General features: G+C 51.9%; 1 protein-coding gene across 1 annotated transcript; it reads left to right on the top strand.

Annotated features, from left to right (window-relative positions):
• Nucleotides 1-2120: 2120 nt before the first annotated feature.
• Nucleotides 2121-14713, top strand: hivep2b (HIVEP zinc finger 2b). Its single transcript, XM_080012172.1, has 7 exons — nucleotides 2121-2262; nucleotides 5137-9096; nucleotides 9499-9656; nucleotides 10040-10215; nucleotides 10542-10640; nucleotides 10742-11511; nucleotides 11671-14713. The coding sequence occupies exons 2-7, from the start codon at nucleotides 5242-5244 to the stop codon at nucleotides 12085-12087; spliced, it is 5475 nt and encodes a 1824-aa protein (XP_079868298.1). The 5' UTR covers nucleotides 2121-2262; nucleotides 5137-5241; the 3' UTR covers nucleotides 12088-14713.
• Nucleotides 14714-15615: the final 902 nt, after the last annotated feature.

The following is a 15615-nucleotide window of genomic DNA, read 5'->3' as shown; positions in this document are numbered from 1 at the left end:
ATACCTCTGTCCCATCTGTTTTGTCCCTCTCTCATCATCGGGGGCTACGCTGCTCGTAGTGCGGCTTGCATGTGCGGCATTCGATCACATGCAAATTTGTGGCGGATTTGGAGCGGTCAGCAGGGGTCGTGTGCCTGGGATCGTGGAAATGCCAAACACCGTGGAACATCCCGGGGGACAGACCATCATATTTATAGCGGCGGGCGACTTGACCTTCACCGCGCACTGACTGTGCCGCCGCCGCTCCTCCGTGCGCCGAGCCGGGGGTCCGTTGCGCCGCGGCTCGTTAGCTTGGGCTTCATCTTCGCCGCCTTACAGGCGGCTATTAATAGCTCACTGCAATTTCTTTACGCTGCTGCGGGGCTGGACCAACGCACAGCTTCCCCGCGCCCGGTTGATTTTTTTTTTTAACTCCCAGGGAAACGTTGCGTGAAACCCCCCCCGCCCCCAGTTCCGCCGCGCCGCGCTACCTTTTCCGGTTCGGGGAGGGGGGAGGACTCGGCCTCCCCCGCTCCTTCGAAATCGGCGGCGGCCGCGGCCGCGCCCCCCCCCGCTCGTCGCGTGACTTTGACCCCGAGAGGTTCCTTGTTGTGCTCGGCGGCGGGGGCTTTGTGTTACGAGCCTCTGAAATATCCCTCCACCGTAGTAAGCATAGCTGGTGCAAACCCCCTCGTCAAGGACTCCCTATTTATAGACGCGTCCAGTTGTTCTCACCCAATGACACATACCCCAAGCAGGGGATGGTCGAAGCGGCTCGGGTATTAATAGCTGTGTAAATCGTGTCGTATTGAATCAAAAGGCCAAACGCTTCACAAAAGCCACGAGGGCGGGCGACACTCTGTGACGGTGTGCGGCCCCGCGCTCGCCGGCCCCGCACGTCCTGGGGCCCGCACCGGGTCGGGGTGGGGGGGTCTCGTCCGTCGAGGCCGCCTCGAGAATTCAACGTTTTTGTTTTGTTCCCCCTCCCAGCTCGGTGGGAAAACGTCGAAACGTCGCGCATCAAACGACAGGGCTGCAACCAGTGGCGCGGCGGAGGGAAGGCCCCTCGTGTCCTGCCGCAAGCGGTTCTGCGCGTTTGCCGTTCACGGTTCCCACACGTCTCGATCCCGAGTCGGGGTTCGGGGCGAAGCAGCTCGGTCCCGCCCGCCGCCGCCGCCTATCAAAACGTACCCGAAGGCGAGGAGGCGCTTCTTTTTGACGACAACAAAAAAGACGGGAGGAGTTAAACGCGCAGGGCCTCCGCCGCCGCCCACGGTCGCATTGTGCGCCATTCACGGGGCGCGTCGCGCAGCTGCCGGTAATCTGCGGCACATTGTCCTCGCGCGCCGCGCTAATCGCACCGTCATTATGACGCCCTCCCATTCACACCGAGAACCCCGCCGCGACGGGAAAGAACGGGCCGCGAGGCGGCGCGGGGACTCGGGGATTCAGACGCGTCGTCCCCGTTCCCCGGCGCGACCTGCGCGCGTGCTCTCCCGGGCCCGTCGGCGCGACTCTGCGGGACGGACGCGCGTCGCGAGGCGCGTCCAGTCGCGCACAAGCGCCGCACGGCTGTGACTTCCCGTGTCGTGTCGTGTTGGTGGAGGCTGCGTGCACGTTTGACGTGCGCGGACACGCTCTCTCCTCTCCCCGACACAGATCACTTGGCGATACCCGTTGACATGACAACAGATCATTCAATCGGGAACGTTGACATGTGCTTGGGCTGAGCAGGATGCTGATGTTCAGCTTTTTGAGTCACGGTCGGCCTCACTGTGTGTGTGTGTGTGTGTGTGTGTGTGTGTGTGCGCGCGCGCGTATGAGCATGCGCGTGTGTATGTTTAGCGCGTCCGTGCGTGCGTGTGTATGTTTAGTGTGAGCGTGCGCGTGCCTGTCTCTTTAGTGTGAGCGCGTGTGTATGTGCGCGCGCGCGCGCGTGTGCAGCGCGAGGCAGCAGCTGCCGTGCTTTGAAGCAGCGGCGGGAGAGGAAAAGCGTCCTTAAATGTTGGCTGTTGTGTAATCCCTCTCAGGGCCCCTTTGCTATTTTTGTGCCCGGGTCCGCGCGTCACGGTTGGGTATTTTCTCCGGTGACTCGCTCGCATCAAGAGATCTTCTCATGTACACCCGGGCGGCCGGCGGCTCCGCGGCCGATGGGACTTCACCTCGCGAATCCACCTGGTTGTTGCCGCCGGGACGGCGCGGGGAATAGGAGGACGGAGCGCGCAACATGAGGAACGTCAAGTTGGGCCGTCGACACGGGACGGGGAACTGTTCCAGCGGCAGGTTTGTACCGGGACCGCGTTCGGTGCGTGAATGTCAGCTGTTGGCGCCTGGTTCCCACGCACCGCGCGCTCCCCGCGGGACGCCGAGCCGCATGCGGGGCTGCTGCCTGACACCGGTGCGCTGTGTGCAACCTGCCGGTACGGGACCGCGGGGGGTGGGGGGGGGCTGGTTTGTTGCTGTCCGGTTCCTGTGCTCGTGATATTTATGGATTTGTTGTCAGTGTTCCATGGCTATCCCCTTTAATGGCCACGGTGGCCGCTAGTGATGTAACGCCGCGGCACAACAACGCTTCCCCGCGGCGTTCGCGAGGTGCGCTCGTTGCGTTGCGCTCCCACGTATTTTTTTGGGGAGAGAGAGAGAGAGAGGAAAAAAAAAAAGAACAAGAAAGAAAGCAGGGGGAGGCATGCGCCAGCTGGACGGATGTCCGCCGCCCACCTGCAGATACCGCCGCGAAACGGTTTCTCGACCGCGGCTACGAAACGGGGGGGGGGGGGGGGGGTCCAGCGCCGAACCGGTGGCTCTCAACCATCCGAAGTCATCCCGCACCTGCCGCCGCCACCCACCTGTCTCCCGCTCGGAGCGCGTCACCGCCGCCGTGTGTGTGTGTGTGTGTGTGTGTGTGTGTGTGTGTGTGTGTGTGTGTGTGTGTGTGTGTGTGTGTGTGTGTGTGTGTTAATGTTCTGTTATCGCCGCGAACGGGGGTTTGTGTGGGTTCGGTTTCCATAGACACCGTCCGTTGCGAAGAGCTGTGACACCCCCCCCCCCCCCCACCGCCGTCGTCTATCTCGCTGGCTTCAAAGCTATGCATTGTTTCTGAGGGTCTTATCTCTCTCGTCACCCCGCACCCGTGTTCCGCCGCCCTCCTCCCGCAGCTCGGGAGAGGATGGAAAACTCAGCAATGAGGTCAGGCCGTCCTTGAAATGGAGCTCCCCGCCAGGCCTCTGAATATTTGTTACCCCCGCCCCCCGGGGCACCTCACATAGTTTACCTCTGTAAACCTCCCCACTGGAACATGGGCTGTTCCAATTCTTAGCCCCCCCACCACGCCCCCCCCCTTCACCCACTAAGTCATATGTCTTCCCCCGTTGGCCCTGTACCCCCCCTTCAGGAAGAAGCCCTCAAATCCCTTCTCGCTGCGCATCCGGCCAGCCTTATTTGAAAAGCCAAAAAGGCATTGGGCACTCGCCATCCACACATGGGAGATTATTCATGCCTCTCCCCCCGCCCCCGGCATCTCGAGAGTCACCTTGGATTCATATCGTCTTGGTTTACGCCTGAGCGTCGGTGCTCCGACAAAGAACGAGAGGGAGAGACGGAGCGCGGACGGGAGTCGAAGGATGTCCTAATTAAGGGGAACTCGGAGGGTTTGAACCAGATAATCTTACATAACCTCGTTAGGGAGGACACAGCCTTTGATACTGAGAAGATGGAAATTGCGTGCCCTGAGAGACCCAGCCCCTTGGTATGAAACTAAAGTGTAATGGCACACCGCTTCATTTTAGCTCGGGGATTGCCGACTTTATTGTTCCTTTGTGTGCCCTGCATATGAGCGCTACTGTCTTTGTGGTCCTTGTGTTGCTCAGGAGGAAGGAATACTGTGCTGGTAGTGCCGGCGTTGGGGGGGGTTTGCCTGCCGTACCGAAGTTCGAGAACTGTCCTCCGGTACTAAGTTCTTTGGATGAAGTGTCACAAATCAAATGTTTGGGAGAAAGTTGGTGTCGAGTGCAACTGCGATATGATCGTTAGTCTGGTAGTAATACTGTTCACGGTCTCGCCTGCAAATAGGAGCATCTATATGCGCTGACACACTTGGCGTGCTCACATGCATTCAGACATTTTAACCATCGTTGCCATCGCATCACGTTGGCGCTATTTCTGCTTTTTCAGACAATCATTCATCATGCTGTTTATAGCGAGTACCCTCTCTTCTGCACCGGGTAAAATGTTGATTCTCAGCAAGCAAATAGATCTTCCCGAAGCACTTAATCCCCAACATTAGCTGCCCTGGAAATTCACTGCCCCCGCAAGCCATCAGGATCTCCCCTCGCTCCAAATGATGCTTGTCAGAAATAGACCAAATGAATTAGAGGAAACATCGCGACAGATCGAATTATGTGATCATAAAATAACAGTAACGCTGATAGAGGTGTAATGCTCTGACTTTGGAAACATTGCTTTGTGTCAAATGGGTTCCCCAAAGCACACCGCACGTGCACTGATAAATGCAAATGTGAAAGGTGAAATATCGGAGAAAGGAGTTCATTTTTAGACGCTCTAAAGGAAAGAGGATAGTGTCGTGGATGCGGATTAGATTTTCATCAGATTCATGCCAGCTTGTGAGTATATTCCTCCATATACACCCACATGCCCACATGCACAGACATAGACATGCGCGCTTGCTGGAACACAAACCTCTTACAGAAAACACTTAGACACAGACTCTGCTCCTGTGAATGTAGGGCATCTGCCAGGGGTAAGATCAGGTACTGGTAGGTATTTTAGAGGCCGGTAAAAGACTGATTTTTTTTTTCCATTCCTGCTGTGAACATGGCTCATTATGAACTTTATACTCCAATTTTATTAGGGGGACTTTTTAGAAACAGCCTTAAATGGGCCCCACTCTCAAAGACTGGAATCACTCTCAGAATGGCTGAAGTTTAATTTTTTTTCTTCCATGTAAAATTACTATACTATGTATGTTTGTCTTGTCAATTCCAGGTTTCTCTGCATATTTTGTCAATTACACTATGCTTCAATGAATATTATTCATTTGTCCAAGACTACTAACTATATGAGTCTATATCTGATGCAAAGACATTTAATGATATTTCATTCCTTGTGATATTAATTCTCAATATTCTCTATGTGTTTCAGATGACCCGACCCTACAATCAATTCCAATGAATGATACCATTACTACGGTTACATAACAGATAATCTCTTTGAAAATCAATCCCAAAGAAGGGCGACACGGGATTCATGGAGTCACTTGAAACTATTGCAGAGGTGAACCGCTCCACGGAGGGTCAGGACAGAAATGCTGCATGCAAAAAGAGTACATCTGAGCCAACTGCAGCAGAAACTATGGGTAGTGCACAGGGGGAAACGGAGGGCAAGAGGTGGCACCGGCAACTACAAGAAGGTCAAAGCAGAAGCACATGTGTTTTGAAAGAAATATCTGACTCAGGGAAATCACAGCAGTTAGAAGATCATCGCTCCAAACCCCATGCCACAAGCCATCAAGACTATGAGCTGTCCTCATATCACCTGCAGGGTACAAAGGCGAAACAAAAAGCCGTAGGTCACTTGGTTTCTCCACAGTCCTCAGGAAGCTGTGGAGGCACCGCTCACAGGAAGTCCCCCAGTTTACCCGAGGCCCTCCAGCAGTCTTCCCAATCAGGGATGGATCAGTTATCAGAGACCGCATGCAAGATGGAATTGAAAATGCAAAAGCCCGGAAAATATGTTTGTGATTACTGTGGGAGGGCGTGTGCCAAACCCAGCGTGCTTAAGAAACATATTCGCTCCCACACTGGGGAGCGGCCATACCCTTGCATCCCCTGCGGGTTCTCCTTCAAAACCAAGAGCAACTTATACAAACACAGAAAATCCCATGCCCATTCAGTCAAAGCTGGAACTGTGCCATTTTCAGAACTTGCTTCTTACACCAATGCAGACCAGGGGTCTTTTGAAGGGGACGGAGAGTTATACTCTGATGCTGAGCAAAGCACAGACACTGACGAGGACACTCTCAATGACCCGCTGCTGCTGTTGGACTCTCCTGCCGACGGATCAGATAGCACTGCTGTAAAAGTACTAAACCTCATTGCTCAGAAAAAGGGAGTCACGTCGATGGCGGCTCCGGATGGTTCATCCCAGCCACAAGAAATCAATGCGCCTCCCTCCGTTACCCAGGCTGGCCGTGCAATTCAATCTTGCACCATCAAACAGAGACTAGCCCTCCGTCTCTCGGAAAAAAGGAGCAGTGACTCTGAGCAGAACCTCTCCCTCCCCAGCCAGTCCAGCAAGGGCAGCACAGACTCCGGCTACTTCTCGCGCTCCGAGAGTGCAGAGCACCAGGCAGGTCCACCAAACACAAATGCTAAGTCCTATCAAGAAATTATGTTTGGGAAGTGTTACAGGCCAAGTCCGAAGCAGATGATGGCTTTTGCCACCTGCAGCGAAGACTCAAGCGACTGTGCCGGGAAGCGCCCGGAAAAGGGCGTCTCCCGTGTTTTCACCCAGGAAAAGGACATTGTCGAATCCATCAAAATAAACACCAAGACATTTGCAAGGGAAGAGATGAAAGACCCCCACCTAGACCCAGGCTGCGACATGGGTCCTCTCCTCAGGAGCAACTCGATGCCAACATCTTCGGCAGTCTGTCTCGGTATGTCTCAAGTTCTCAGAGGCAGCCACTCGTTTGATGAGAGGACAAACACTGGGGGCATGAGGAAACTCAGAAGGCAAGCTGCATTTGAAGTTTCTGTACATGAGGGTCACACGGATGCTGACAGCCATGGCAAGATGCCTGAGAGCAGCCTTGTAACCTCAGGATTGGAAATGGAAAATTACTCTACCGCGGCGACCACTACGGGTCACCAGAAACACGCAATCGAACTTGCCACACGGAAGCGTCGGAAAGAGAAGAGGGAGGAGGAGGATTTATCAGGCCCATATGGCGTCCATCATGAACAGTGTGAAGAAATGTATGAGTCAGCCAAGGACTATGATATAAAAGGAGCCATGGGTATTACAGCATTAGGGAAAGGACACCCATCAAGTCTTCATACACAGCTGGATAGGTGTGAAATGGAGTTATCAGTGAGCCCTGAAACCTCTGGTAGGAAAGCTTTAGGGAATGTAATATCTGTAATTCAACACACAAACTCAATAAATAGGCCTCACTCCGAACAATCAGAATCTTACAAGTATCAAGGGCAGAGGCTGGAAAATATTTCTTCATATCGTGCTTCTGAGCCAACTGAAACATATGAGATGGAAAGAAGCGAGAGTAGACTGGGTCAGTCTTTCCAAATGGGCCCGAAACTAGTGCGTCAGTCCAACATACAAGTCCCAGAAATACGGGTCACAGTCGAGCCCGACAGTCCTGAAAAAGCCCCCGAAGTGAAGGTGAAGGAGCCCGAGAGGCACGTGGAGGAGTTTCAGTGGCCGCAACGGAGCGAAACCTTAGCACAATTCCCCCCGGAAAAACTCCCCCCCAAGAAGAAGAGGCTGCGCTTAGCCGACATTGAACACTCCTCTGGTGAATCTAGCTTTGAGTCAGCCTGCACCAGTCTCTCCCGCAGCCCAAGCCAGGACAGCAACTTATCTTACAGCTCCACCTTCTCTTTCGACAGGGAGGAGAGCCTGAAGTCGCTCTCCCCTGCAAGGCAGGATGAATTTGGCAAACCTCTGGAGCTTCTAGCTGTGCCAGGAAGTGGGCACTCCCTCTCTGTGCTCCATCAGCGTCAACAACATGAAATGAGACGCTCCTCCTCGGAGCAGGCGCCCTGCAACTTGCGCAAGGAGTTCCCAGAGGTACGCAGCATATCATTTGACTACGGCAGTCTTTCTCCGACATCCAAAGTTAGACACGCAGACATCAGCACTGGCACCTCTGCTGTTAAGGAGAGAAGGAGGGGCAACTTGGTTCGGCAGGAGTCTTTGAATATGGACACTGAATTAATGCAAGTCCCACCAAAAAGCATTCCACAGCTCGTCAGCGGCACTCTACCCTTTACCGCAACCACTGTGCTGCCGCAGACTCTGCCCATATTTGCAACTGGAAATCTATGTCCTCAGCTGTCACAACCTAGCCTTTTAGTCCCTGTGAGAATCCAGACTCATGTGCCATCGTATGGCAGCATTACATACACTACAGTCTCACAGATTTTAGACAATCAATACGACAGCATTGGCACTACCACAGCAACATCTCAGAGCCAAATCCTCCGCTTGTCTGCGCACCTTGATTCACCGAACGTCCTCGGACATGTCAGGGCGTTTTCAGCGCACACGCTTAGCATCGAAGCTCTAGATTTATCATCTGCGAAGCTCAAGACAGGCATACCCCTGTCACTGACCTCTAGAACCATCTCCACCACCAACGCCTCCAGCGGCAGTGCAAATAAGCGGATGCTATCCCCGGCTAGTAGCTTAGACCTCTTCATGGAGGTCAAACAGCAGAAGCGCGCCAAAGAGGAAAAGATGTTCGGCCAGATTGTAGAGGAACTGGGCGCTGTGGAATTAGGGAAATGTAATTTGGCTGAAGAGAAAGGGCAGACTTTAGAAATGCTGGGTATTTCCTCGCCTCATCCTCAGGATGATTCACACGGAGACAAATTAATCACACTTGGGAAAAAAACGGCAGAGGTCAGTGAGAGTGTTGAATCAGCCATGGAAAGTAGCTCTGTGGAGCCGAGGTCACCACCGTACTCCCTGATACCAGACGGCGTGGAGAACAAGGCGCAGATGGATATGGTGGCACAGCTGGACACGAGTCAAGACACCCTGATCTCAGACGCCGAGCATCCAAGGCTGTTGTCTCAGTTTCCAAGTCTTCGCACCACGACAGGTGTGAGCTGGTGCTTTCTCAACTACGCCAAGCCAAGCAGCGCACACGACGGCGCCGCGTTCTCCTCCGTGTACGCCACCTGGTGTGTGAGTTCGCGCAACCCCAACCCGCCTGAGCTGAGCACGAGCGCCACGCTGGCCCTGCTGCAGTCCAAACAGAGGGGAGACAAGGCTATATACACCATGGCAGCCATGTGCCCACCTGGAACGGGGACACTGGTTTCATCCTTAATCTTGTGGAGGCAGAAAATGGAGCAGGTGAGAAAATAAGCCCCCGTCCGCACAGTTACCATTGCAAGCACAGCTGTTTTGGATTTCATGAAAATATGTTCATGCCAAGATAGGCGATGCTGTATTTCGTCAATGATAAATTATATAATGGTATTATATTGTGTTCGGGGGCTACATATGGCTAGCAAAACTGTGCAAGCTTTTACTTGGAGTAAAAAAATAAAATAAAAAAGGTAAATCAATAAAGTTTTGGTTGTGAGGCCCCTTTTACAGCGAGAGTGCAACCTCTGCAGTTGCAGCCTCTGGAATCCACACCGTGTAACACCACGTAGACTATAACATATAACCTCTTGGAAGTATCACGTTACACTGTTGACATCCCGTGTGCTTAAACTGCCTGTTAACAGTGTGTTTGCTCGTCCCCCTCAGCTGCAGAGGAAACCGGAGAGCAAGGAGGTGGACATCACCTATGGCAAAAAGATGAAGGACGTCAGCTGCAGGGTGAAGACGGCCAAAGAGGAGTGGAAGGAGCGGGAGGCATCGACGACCCAAGCGGCGCCGACTCGCATCAAGATCTTCGAGGGAGGGTCAGTCAAGCTGATTGTTGTCGTCTGTTATCGTATTATGCATTTGATCTGCTGTGATCGCTGCCTAGTGAGTATTCATTCGATTAATTGACACTTTTGGAGGGGATAGCGGGAATCACCAAGATGTGGAGAGAGGAGGAATCCACAATAAAAAACAGTGCTAATTGGTATAAAGGTTTTCTGAGTTGATGTTGTTGAGTGAATGGTTGTCATCAAACCACGTGTCATAACAATATCCATTAAACTATATTAATATTATTATAACCTGAAATGATCTTGGCTGGTATTGCACTGTGCACGTCATTACCATGCATGTATTGAAAACGGTGCTCTTGCAATTCATCTATCTTCAACGCTCATTTATTGTTACATTCGTCTCCCAGCTACAAGTCCAACGAGGACTACATATATGTCAGAGGTCGCGGCCGGGGGAAGTACATCTGCGAGGAGTGCGGGATACGCTGCAAGAAGCCAAGCATGCTGAAAAAACACATCAGGACCCACACGGACGTCAGACCCTACATCTGCAGGGTCTGCAACTTTGCTTTTAAAACAAAAGGTGAGTCATCCTCCTTGTGGTGCGCTTAGCATTAACCTGTTGCCAGAAAGTGGGGAAAAATTATATCCTTTCCTGGTTTTCAGCATTGTAGAGAAATGCTCTTTATCTTGAAAACTACAGATTACTTAATCACCGCTTTTCCATTAGAAATGAGTCTCCTGAAGGATCCTTAATGGAACTTCTGGTCGGAACAGTTAATTAAATGTTAAATTAGATCAATTAAATCCCATCACGCCAGCATGATCACTGGGCAGCGTTTGGTGGGATGAGGTGGCGCTATGGATGTGATGTGGATTGTTAACCGTCCTCCCCCGCTCTTTTTCCAGGAAACCTGACGAAACATATGAAGTCAAAAGCGCACATGAAGAAATGTCTTGAACTGGGCGTGTCGGTGACAGCGGAGGACGCAGAGATACAGGAACATGGTGAGATACGGAAGCTATTTGTCCCACGAAGCAGGAGTAGAAATAAACAAATTAACAAACACTTTCAAATCATTATTTTACTTTTTTTCCTATCAACGAAGCCGACGATGGGCAACAGGAGTCCAAGGCGGGGCTGGTGGTGGCGTCTAAACACCAGTTCTCGGACGCAGATGACTCTGACGGCATGGAGGAAGACATTGACGAAATCGACGAAGAGGAGGACGACGACGAGGAGTACGAGGGCGACTCCACCCCAAAGCTGTGCTCGAGGAGCGCAAGCCCCCAACCGTGCGGGATCACGTCTCTGTCTGTTCCGGCCACGGCCTCCGTCCACGGCTGCTCGCTGGCCTCGCTGCCCGGGGCCGAGGGCCGGCACCCGGCCGCGGCGGGCGGCAGGAGGGCCGCCCCGGATCATAGAGACAGACCCGGGGACGACGACTCCCTGACGATGCTTTCTCCGGAGCAGAGCTGCTTCCTCTTCGACCCGTACTCCTCGTGTCTGCTCTCCCCCGGTTGGGAGTCCCCCATCAGGGAGCCCTCGCCCTCACGCCTGCGCTACCCGTCGCCCAGGAGGGAGCTCTCCCCCCGAGGCCGCTCCTCCCCCAGGTGGGACACGTCCCCGCTGAGGCCGAGCTCGCCCAGTTTCACGCCCATTCAGCACCTCTCCCCGGTCTCCGTGGAGCGATCGCTGTCGCCCGCAGCCGAACTGGCCGGAAAGCGCGAGCCCTCGGTGCGAGGCCGGCAGAGGGTCGTCCTGAGGGCCGTGTCGCCGCGCAGGGGCTCCCACCAATACAGGGGCACGGGAGATAAGAGCCGACACCAGGCCAAGGTCGAGCTGGCACAACAACAAGGAGCCTTTGAGATAGAACTGGTATGTGATACACCGCATCTTGTTTTGCTGTTTTAATGAGTTGTGTTTGTTCTGCATAATTTAACTATCGCCATTTTAGAAAATAATCGAGATACACATATACATTTCCTGGCGACGGAATGCTGATTCTCTTCTGAACGCTGCCAAATGTTGTTCCAGGATCAAAGGGGTGTCCTGGCTCCTAGCCTGCCCGGCGCTGCCAGCTCTCAGTACCAGAACCTGCTCAGCCACCTCCCACTCCACTCCCAACAGCCGTCCCACAGTCTGCTCCCCTTGGTTCCCGTCGGAGGCATCCAGATGTTGCCCTCGCAGCCTTCCCCGGGCGCCGAGCCGCCGGGCACCTCGTCCTCCTCCTCCCCGGCGCCGAGCCCGCAGACCAGCGAGAGCGGCAGCAGGGAGGGGTCGCTCTGCGGCCCCGAGACGGGGGCCGAGGACTCCAGACACCAGATGTCCTCCCACCGGGCGGCTCCGAGCTCTCAGGAGAGACGGCCCGACACCGGGCGGCAGGAGGAGAGCGTCCAGACCTGCATGAAAGCCATCGCCTGCCTGACGATCACCGCGGAGGAACCGCACTAGAGCCTCCTTCCCCGTCCCGGTCCCCCCCCGAGGAGGTCCGCGGTTCTGACAGGTTCCAGAGCGCCGTGCCGCCCCGCCCTCCCAATCTGCAGCCTTGTCATCTTCAGCCCTTTAGGCACGTCCCCTTGTCCCCGGTCCGGTCAGAGGCTACCCTAAAAACTCGACCTTCCCGCAGAGAGCTGAGGACGCGGTCGGAAGTCGAATCTTTGCAGTGAAGGAGTGAGAAACCCGCCTCTTCTCTCCAGAAACTCTTAAAACGTCTGGACAAGGAGCGCACGGTGTCGGAGGGAAGAACGATTAATCATTGTTGGGTTCAGGTGCAATATGGAAAGATATTATGCTAATATGCCTTTGTTTGACATTGTAGTTTGCGTACAATTGCACATGAATATATTTATGAACTCTGTACAAATATCCCTAATGTATACTCCTCGGTAGAAGCATACAAACAGTGTATTTTAATGTGTACTTTTAAAACATAGACTGTTGTTTGACGTAATCATATCGACGTGCGAGATGGTAGTGCAGTGAACAGAGTCCAGGCAGAGGAGACACCGGGGTCGTATTTTGGGAAACCTGGCAATCAGAATGCAGCGGAAGCAAAAGGAGCCCCAGTGACTTCTCGTAACGACACTTTTGGAGACGGCCGACGAGCACAAATCGCCTCAGACGCGTTTTCGGGCGAGGCCCCTCGGCGTTGTCCGCGAAAAACCCGCCCGGTGCGTCATCGGCCGATTTGCGAGGGGAAAAGAACGTGTATTATAAAAAAACAACGAAAAAAAACAAAAAAAAAAACAGTTTTGACCAAATTTTTTGAATAGACGCTTCTCGTGCGGTTTGGCGCTTCTGATAAAGCGGCAGCGGCCTGTGCCTTTACTTTGCTGCAGCCGTGTTGTTTTCCAAAAAGAAAAAAAAAAAAGGCTTGTTTCCAAACGCGAGGGCGCGCATGGAGGTGCTTTATCTGGTTTGCGAGAGATGGCGAGTTGGGCGTGGAGCGCACGGCGTTTAAACTGAGTTCTCGAGTCGCCTTTTTTTTTTTTTTTTTTTCCCCCCTCGCCGATTAGACGCAGCTTGATTTGTGTAAGATAATCCTAGGAGGTCTCCTGTGTTGCATCTTTCTTAATGTCGTGGTTTTTAATCTTGATAAAAAATTGCATGGGGTTTGCTATTGCACAAAAATAGAGGAAGTTACTATGTAATTATGTATACTGTAAGATGTATTTATATATTAGAACGTAAGCACTTATTGATACTGGTAAATATTTGACTACTATTTATATGGTCTGTCTGTACTGAAGCAGCATTGATGCAGTTATGCAGTGAGCCAAGCAGTGAGGCATTGCTTTTAATCTCACGCGTTTGCTTTTTATTCAATCAAACCGTTCCCCCCCCTTTACACGGACGACCATACGTGTTCCCACGAGTTGATTGACGATGCACTTTCATTCTTTCATCTTTGATAACCAACCCAAGGGCGGTCGACGTCACGTGATTACCTTCTATCGTGCGTTTGAAAACATTCCAGTTGTTTTGTTTTTTTTGTTGTTTTTTTTTCTTTGTTTCTTTTTAAAAATTTCTCATTGTGTGAAAGGTGTAGCACACAAATTCAAGGGGCTATGGCGATCGCTGGGTCGTACTCTTTTCCTACATCTGGAGTGTAACTGGAAACAGCATTATCACTTTACTGTAACTTCTACTAAAGTATCGGTGTTAAATCGAGCGCGGCGCGGTCGAGTATTGCTATGCTTCGCGACAAACATGTAACTCATCATTTAACCAAACGCATTATTTTCTCCGCTGTACATATACGATGTGTATTTTATTTTTTTTAATGATTTCCGACTCACGTTTGCAGTGTTTGAACCCTGAAAACTCTTTTGACGCGGATCGTTTTCTATCTCTCCTGGGAGGTCTGCAGCCGACGCGGCGAGTGGGGAAAACGGGACGGTTGTGGGACTGGAAACGCCGCGTGTCCCAGCTTAAAAAAAAAAAGAAAAAAGATAATAACACAACATCCACATATTGAGGCGGGGGCGACGCCCGCCCTGAGAACTAGCTTCAAAATTCAGAAAACACTTAGTTCACTCATGTTTACATATTAGTGTTATTATCTGATTTACTTTTTTTGTTGTTTTCTTTGTTTTTTTTACCGCGCACCGCTTTAACGTTTGTGTTTTCTCCTCTCACCGAGGTCTACGTTGCTCTGAGTTCATGGTTCTGAAGTTTTATCTGTTGTGATCTTTGGTGCAAAAAAAAAAACAAAAAAAAAAAAACGCTGATAAAATGTGAAGGGAAAGCGAAGCCTTTTTGTTTGCTCTTGCATCCGTATACCGATTGTGTTGGTGTTTTTTTTTTGTTTGTTTTTATTACCGTGCATTTATATTTACGGAACTGCATTGTGCCTCTGGTGTACGTGGAATTCCCTGTTCATACACAAAGGACAAATCATTTACCTCTGCTAAGATTCGGGAGGTGACACCTCAGTAGCCAATCCTCTGTTTAGACATTTGCATCAGATCTGGTTAGTCAAGACGGAGTGCCTCTCTCAATGCTATGGGGAATTTATTGTTTGGTGCTCTACTTTTTAAGATTAAATTGAAAATTGTTTTGAAAGAATATACTTCTAACCCGTGAACGTGTGCTGCTGCTTCATTCTTTTTAAATTTTTTTATTTTGACCCCTCGACTGTTTCCACAGAGGCGGATAACTCCAGGTTCATAAAGTAAAAACTCCAGTTTCCACATTTTTGCTCCAGCCAGGTGGCTCCGGTCAGAGCTGCGGGAGCAAACCCGTGGTGGACGCCAAATCCCGGAGAGCAATTTGACTTTCCGAAACCCGGTTTTTCCCCTCTGTGTATTTCTGTTGGATCTCTACATTTTGTGGTGATTTCGGAATGACTCCTGTGCTGCTTCCCCTTTCGCAGATCTCTTTAAACAGTAGCATCCTCTGAAGATTTATCAGATGAAATCAATATTATGCAATATGAAATGATGAGATTCACATTATGAAATTCATATCATGCATTTACCGAATGAAGGATCATTACAGAAATGAATGCCCCCAAAAATAAAGTGTTCTGGGAGGATCGAGGGGAGGAGACGAATAATGAGATATAACCCCAATCAGACGGTGCACAGTGTATTTGCTGCTGTTGTCAGGGTTTGGGAGGAGGCCCGCTCTGGTTCCGGCCAATCGGGAAACGCGGTCCACCTCCCTCTCCCCTCTCCCCGTTTCCCGGCTACGAGGCCGATCCGTCAGCCCCATTTGTTGGGAATAATTATATGGCTGTTAACGGCATCCGGGGGCTTCAAAACGAGAGCGTCCCTGAAGCCGGTGTCGGAGGCACGGCGCGTACAGCGGCGCGGATCCCCGAAGACGTGCTATTTTAGCAGGAAAGGCACTCACGCGTTCCCCTGAAAACCCGGCACTGCGTTTACACACCTCCCCGTTCCTTCCGCTCGAGTATCCACGCGACTCGTGTTTCTCTGCGTGGGGGGCGGGGTCACTCTTCACACAGCACTGGGTGCC

The sequence above is a fragment of the Zeus faber genome (genome assembly GCF_960531495.2).
Source record: "Zeus faber genome assembly, chromosome: 13".
Lineage (NCBI taxonomy): Eukaryota > Metazoa > Chordata > Actinopteri > Zeiformes > Zeidae > Zeus > Zeus faber.
This window is presented reverse-complemented; position numbering and strand designations above follow the sequence as displayed.